General features: G+C 44.7%; 1 protein-coding gene and 1 pseudogene across 1 annotated transcript in view; both read right to left on the bottom strand.

The window, feature by feature from the left end:
• Window positions 1–7500, bottom strand: part of LOC145410609 (uncharacterized) — a 41417-nt gene that overhangs the window by 33635 nt on the left and 282 nt on the right. Inside the window, exon 1 of the mRNA XM_080280721.1 lies at window positions 4741–7500. This exon is cut by the window's right edge and continues 282 nt beyond it. Coding sequence (XP_080136847.1) covers window positions 4741–7500 — 2760 coding nt within the window. The remainder of the gene's footprint in view (window positions 1–4740) is intronic.
• LOC145410848 (5S ribosomal RNA) lies at window positions 127–245 on the bottom strand (annotated as a pseudogene).

Genomic DNA, 7500 nt, shown 5'->3' with positions numbered 1-7500 from the left:
ATATATATATATATCCATCCATTGCCAGACGCCATGTATCCCAAACGGGGTGGTCAAGCGCTTAGAGTTAATTGTTTTACAGGGAGGGGCACTAATCCTCCACCAACCCCACTTGACACGTAGGGATGCCAACAGAATCTGGTGTTCCCAGGCGGTCACCCATCCAAGTACTAACCAGACCCAACGTTGCTTAACTTCGCTGATCGGACGGGAAGCGGTGCACTCAACGATATATATATATATATATATATATACAAGACAATGTAAAATGGCGTAAATTGCAGAAAATGTCACTATGAAGGGAGTGTTACAAAATGATGTAACCTCGATATTAGAACATATTAAATCACGCACAAGGGTGTAATGTGCTGAATATAACGTTCAGGGGGGGGGGGCAGGTGAGGAGAGCACAATACGTCAGTAATAAAAGCATGTTAATATAATACTTATGAAAACATAAAAACTGATATTAGTTAATGGTGTAAATTGCAAAATAAATTGTTAAGGGGGAAGAGTTACGAAATGATGCAAACTACGATGATAATAAAAAAGCATGAATCACACACAAAACAATATAACGACGTAATATGCAAATCAAATCGCTCAGGGGGATGTATTACAAAATCTCTCGAGTGAAGGAGAATATGAGAGGCCATAATGTTCGTTTGAAGGACCGTACTGCTGTGTGACGAGGTGAAATGGCTGCTTGAAAGAATTATTACCAGCCATTGACACGCTTAACTCTTTTCACTCTAACTTGGCCTATAATTGCTCTCTCACTGTCTTGAATGTTGTGTTATAGTAGTTTAATCCTTGAATATGATCCTAGTCACGAAAAAGTGCTCTGGAAATGATGTAGAACCGTAGCACTTTTTTCTGTCACTGAGCTATGTGAAAAAAGCAACAAAAGGACGGAGAGAGAGAGAGAGAGAGAGAGAGAGAGCGGAAGTTTGCGGCTGCCTCTCACAACATGCGGCATCAATCAACGAAAGTATACAATATCTTTCTAGATTATCCTATGCCTTACTTCAATCCGTTTATATTTCACTCTTGTTATTCATTCCTCTCTCTCTCTCTCTCTCTCTCTCTCTCTCTCTCTCTCTCTCACACACACACACACACACACACACACACACACACACACACACACACACACACACACACACACACACACACACACACACACACACAGCCCGCCTGGAAAGTTTGGGGCAGCAAAAAGAGAGTGTATCACGGAGAGGGAAACTTACGATAGAGAAGTTACGATACTGAGACCAACTTAGGGTGGGGCGAAAACTTAAGACAGGATAATTACGATAAGGGGCGAAGTTACGATAAGGCTCAGACTTACGATGGGGACATTTACGATAAAGCTCAGTGTACGATGGGGCTCAAACTTACGATGAAATTTAAGATTAAGCTTATGATGGAATTTACGATTAAACTTACGATAGAATTTACGATTAAACTTGCGATAGAATTTACGATGAACTTACGATGGAATTTACGATTAAACTTACGATGAAATTTACGATTAAGCTTACGATGGAATTTACAATTAAACTTTAGAATTTACGGTTAAACTTATGACAGAATTTACGATTAAACGTGCGATAGAATTTACGATTAAACTTACCATGGAATTTACGATTAAACTTACGATACAGGAAAGAGTTACTGTGGCTGGGGAGATAAGGGGAAGAGATAAGAGGTAAAGTTAAGATAGGAATGTATTAAGTTTGCGGAGGAAGAAGGGACTGAGAGAGAGAGAGAGAGAGAGAGAGAGAGAGAGAGAGAGAAGAACAGGAAAGGAGAGGAAAGGAAGGAAGGAAGGAGGGAACGTAGGTGAATGGAAGGAGGGAGGGAGGGAGGGAGGATGGGAATGCAGGAAGACAGTGAAGAATGGAATGGAGGAAGGAAGGAGGGAGGGAGGGAGGATGGGAATGCAGGGAGAAAGTGAAGAATGGAATGGAGGAAGGAAGGAAGGATGGGAATGAAGGAAGGAAGGACATGGATGAGAACGATGGAAGGAAGGAAGGAAAAGGGAAGAAGGGAGGAAAGACAGGAAAAGAGAAAAGAAGGATGGATGGAAAGGGAAGACTGAAGGACGGGAAGAGAGGATGGAAGATTGGGGAAGGAGATAGGAAGGGTGGGTAGGAAGGTTGGGGAGGAAGGACGGTCTGATGGGAAAAGAGGAATGGAAGTGAAGGGAGAAGGAATTAAGGGAAGGGAAGGCAAGGCAAGGCATGGAGAGAGGAGGAAAAGGAAGTGAAGAGGAGGATGAGGAAGAGAATGAAAGAAAAGAAGGAAAGGGCGGACAAAGAAATCAAAGGTAACAAAATGAATGGGAAAAATGGGAAGGGGTACGGAAAAGGTTGGAAAGATAAGATACTATGAGAGAGAGAGAGAGAGAGTAATGACGGAAGCAAGCATGGAAAAAGAAAGGAGGTGAACACAGAGAAAGCAATAAAAGAACTAAAACGATTACGAGGGCAATGACGCACCGTAATGAGAGAGAGAGAGAGAGAGAGAGAAATGGAAGCAAGGAAATAAAAGAAAGGAAAGACATACGAGTTGAAATGTCAAGTAGAGGGCATAAGAGAGAGGAAAATAGTGCATGAATGAATAGGATGGAACGAAAATAAAATACAATAATAGCTGTGTGTATAAAAGCAAAAAAGCTCAGAAAGAAGGTTAACCCTCTTAGTCAGGCCAACTTCATTATTCTGTTTTACCCAACGCCACATTAATAATAATAATAATAATGATAATAATAATAATAATAATAATAATAATCACGGGTTTCAGTCAAGCTTTTAAGTATTATTTTTAAAGCTGCCTCACAAGAATAAACTAAAAGGAGAGTACTATATATATGAGTTTGTTAAAAGAAATAACAAGAGAAGGCAGCAAATGGTAAATAATAAGAATAGTATGATCAGTATATCATCAGTATTATTCAGCAGTATATCAGCGTGTATCCTCCCTGAGCCGGGATTTATTGCTGGCAGCGGGTGATGACGGTGTTAAATTATATGTTCAACCACTCCACACATTTCTGCACAAATAAAAAAACAAAACAAAATAACAATAGAATTTAATACAAAATAACACAATACACCAAAATAAATAATAACAATAAAACAAAATGCAAAATAACATATTATAACAAAATTCAAAATAACACGAAAAGACAAAATATCACAATATAACAAAACACAAGACAACAAAATATAGCAAAATAGAGACTAACATAATATAACAAAACCATAACAGAATAGAAAAATATATCGCAATCATGAAACAGTCTCCTAATTAATGAAACTGTCGACAGCTAGAGAGAGAGAGAGAGAGAGAGAGAGAATGTCATGGAGTGGTGGGAGGGAGAAGTGACATTTGCTGACAGAAAAACTTGGAGGAGTCATGTCGCGTCCACCTTGAATTATTTGTGTCGGGGCGTCAAGCGGATGGGAAAATAGGGGAAACGAGATTTTAAAATCTTTGTGGCAAAATTTCTGTACATGATCATTTTCCAGGCACGAAATGATTCACATCAGTATTACTGTGAATTTGTTTGTCCGAATAATAATAATCTATCTATCTATCTATTGCCAGACGCCATAATCCCGTATGGGGTGGTCATTTGACTCTGAGTTATTTGTTTTACAGTGAGGGACACTAACCCTCCACCAACCCACTTGACACGTAGGGAGCACGTATGGTTTGGTTATATGGTTACCACCCAGCGTTGTAAATGGTTTCTTGGCTTACAGGAAACCATTTGGCTTGTCACTCAATGTAAAGCCACCTGTAACGGAAAGAAAATCATTAAGTAGTGACAGGAAAGATGGGAGAAATACGAAGAGAGGAGGGCAGGCACAGAAAAAGAATGATAAAGGCTAAGGAAGAAGTAGGCAGCACTACATCAAGTGAGTGGATGATGGCAATAGTAATAATAATAATAATAATAATGATGATGATGATGATGATGATGATAATACGGGATTACAGAAGGATCCTAATGAATTATAACCACTTTTTGAAGTCTTAAAACAGGCTTAAATTGCCGAAAATTAGGGTAAAAAAACACGGCAACTCTTAATCTTGTGCATTTAAATGGTTACCGTCGTAAACGTGACAAACAATAGTAGTCATCAGAGATCAGTGAAAGCCGTCCTGGATAAAATTAATTACGGAAAAAGCTACTCAGACTCTGCATAACCTAGGCTTATCCTGACTATGTAAACTTATTTAAGAAAATGCCAGAACCAGGCCGAGCCAAACTCTGTATAACGAGGTGCCAAGCGTAACCCGATTAACATTCTCTACGTAAATTACTATAATCAAAATAATATTCTCTCTCTCTCTCTCTCTCTCTCTCTCTCTTTCTCTACTAAGCATCCGGGACTTTAGTAACATTAAAATTAGCTGAAAATCACAAAACCGACTGAATCCCTTAGTATGAAATTTGCATTTCTGGAAAATGACCAACGCCTTCACATTTACCCATCTGTTGTTATGTAAGTTCGGTACTGTTGGAAGCAATATGACAAAGCAAGCAACAATTTTAGTGTGGCTTTATGGAAAACAATTATCATAACCAATATCCAGACTCTTTCATCCATTAAAAGATGGGAGGAAGAAAAAAAATACATAGCCAATAGAAAAGGAAGATCGACGTACACAATTTCACATGGATGAATTTACCGATTGTGTTTGTCAAAAACATTTCCGACATACCTTCAGTGAGTGCGAGGCAGCAGGTAACGGGTCAAGTCTCTTTAGCTTGTTGTTGGTGAGGTTGAGGTGCATCAGAGCCTTCACACCTCTTAACCTCTCCCTGGGTAGCAACTGAAGGCGGTTGTAGGCCAGACTGAGGTGCGTGAGGTGGGTGAGGTTCCTTAGACTGGTGGCCGATACCTTCTCGAGGGAGGCGTGAGAGAGGTCAAGTACTCGGATGCACGGGGTCAGAATGAGATCGTGGTTTGTCAAGACTGAGAGGTTGCTCCTCGATGCATCAAGCACCTCGAGGCTGCTCAGAGTTGGGGCCGAGGCAAGGGCGGGGTCCATAAGCCGCCGTAGTGGGTTGCCTGAAATGTTCAGTGCCTTCATTGTGGTCGGGCCATTTAGGAATACTGGAGACGGGATCTGGCTGAAGGAGTTGTCAGCCAGGCTGAAGTAGTCCAGTCGAACCCCTGCTAGCAGGCCAGGGGGGAGGTCATACAGGCGGTTCCTAGACATGTCAAGCATGCGCAGGTTCTTGAGTCTAGTAATGGCAGTGTGGACCAGCCTACGCAGGTGTGTGGAGGACAGGTTGAGGTCACGTAGGCTGGGTAGGTCACTTAAGGGTTGTTGCAGCTCCTCCAGCGGGTTATTGTTCACTCTCAGTACTTCCAGCTTGGTGTGGCCTTCGACAGCCCTCAGGATGCTGTCATTGAAGTTGTTGAAAGACAGGTCTATCTCCCTCAGGCTGTGCATTTTACGAAAAAATGTTGGGTCTATATATGTAAAGTTATTCGTTGCTAGGCTGAGAGTGTGGAGCTGGTAGGCCTCAGCCAGGAAGTGCGGTGGCAGCCTCCAGAGCCCACAGCCAGACATGTCAAGGGAGCCCAGATGCGGTAGGTCATACAGGGAATCCTCCACCACGATCTCCAATGGGTTGCCAGAGAGGGATAGGGACCTGATGGAGGGAACACTGAGAACAATTTTCATGAGGTGTGCTATATGGTTATGGCTTAGGTCGAGGTCCTCTAGCTCCTGTAAGCTGGAGAAGCTATAGGGATCCACCTCCCTCACCCCAGCAGCAGCCAGCACCAGCACTCGCACCGGTAGGCCACCCTCCAACATATACTTCCGCACGTGGTACAGCTGGTTGTGGGAGAGATCCAGGTGCCGCAGCCGAGGCAATTTCTGAAAGGTGCCTGGCTCAACGTCACTGATCAGGTTGTGATCCAGGAAGAGTGACTCCAGTGAGGTCAAACCAGCAAACAGAAGAGAGGTCAATCTCTGCAGCTGGTTGTAACCCAGCTGCAGCAACTGCAGCTTCTTCATGCCCTCAAAACACTTGTCCTGAATGTAACTGATTTTGTTGTGTTGGAGGTACAGCTCTTGCAGATAGGACAAATCCTGCAGCAGGATTTGTTGCACACTGGTTAAGTTGTTGCCATTCAGCCAAAGGATCTGCAGCTTATTCTGTGCCCTGAGTGCGTCAGTGTGGATGGTGGTGATCTGGTTCTTGGAATACTGCAGTGTGACCAGTGTGCCAGGAAATCGACTCAGGGTATCAGGCAGTTGTGTTAACCGGTTGCCCTCCAGGCTGAGGTGCTGCAAGCTAGTCAGGGTAGAGAAGGCTTCTTTAGCCACAAAAAAGATTTGGTTATCATGGAGATGGAGCTCTTGAAGACTGGGCAATGGCGTGAAGAGTCCTCGCTCCACCCTAGTGAGTCTGTTGCTCTGTAGCCTCAGCTCCCGCAGTTCTCCCAGCTGGTTGAAGGTGCCGTCCGCCAGCCCTGCCAGATGGTTGTGGTCAAGGCTGAGGGAGTTGAGGGAGGGTGTGTGTGCCAGTAGGCGGGGAGGCAGTGACACCAGCTTGTTGTACTGCAGCTGTAGGTCATAAAGTGCCGCCAACCCCGCTAAACTCTCACTTTCCACACTGCGTATCTGGTTGTTCTGTAGGTATAGGAAGGCCAGGTGGGTGGAGTTTTGGAAGGTGTGGTTGGTGAGTTTAAGGAGGTTGTTGTGGGCAAGGAAGAGCTCCTGTAGGTGAGGCAGGTTGGTGAAGAGGCCAGGACTGATGGTATGTAGGTGGTTGTGACTGAGGTCAATGACTCTCACTCCTGGTGTGTACTTAAATGTTTCCGGCGCCAGGGTCATGATGGCGTTGCGGCTGAGGTAGATCCGCTGCAACCCTGCTGTGTGGATGAAGCTGTCGCCTGCCACTTGTTGGATGTGGTTCTGGTACAACGACAGGGACACCAGAGCCGGCATTGTGGCCAGGCTGGCAGAAGTCACCTGAGTGAACCGGTTATTGCTGAGGTCCAGCACCTGCAGTGCGGGCAGCCGCGATAACCCACCACTCAGCACATCTGATATGTGGTTGGCGGAAGCCTGCAGGGAGCGTAGCCGCACCAGCCGCCACAGTGCTGGTATGGGCAGCTGCTTCAGCCGGTTGTTCATTAGGTTTAGCTCCTCCAAACTATCCTCCAGACCCTCAAAGGCATATTCCGAGATGAGTCTGAGGCCATTACCTTTTAGGTTAAGGCTGACCAGGGTCATATTGAAGAAGCTGTAGCTGTGCAGCTGAGTGATGTTGTTGCCCTCAAGGTCCAGCGTCCGAAGCCGTGGCAATCTGTGCAGTGCCGCTTTAGGCACGACTTCCAGGTGGCTGTGCATGAGGCTGAAGCTGTGCAGCGAGGACTCGAGGCCTGCCAGGCTGTCCTCGCCCACACGCTCGAGGCTGGAGTGCGAGATCTTGAGACTGGCGATGCCCCTGGAGCGTGC

Source organism: Coenobita brevimanus, chromosome 86, assembly GCF_032717465.1.
Source record: "Coenobita brevimanus isolate Jiangsu-jjx chromosome 86, ASM3271746v2, whole genome shotgun sequence".
Classification (NCBI taxonomy): Eukaryota; Metazoa; Arthropoda; class Malacostraca; order Decapoda; family Coenobitidae; genus Coenobita; species Coenobita brevimanus.
This window is presented reverse-complemented; position numbering and strand designations above follow the sequence as displayed.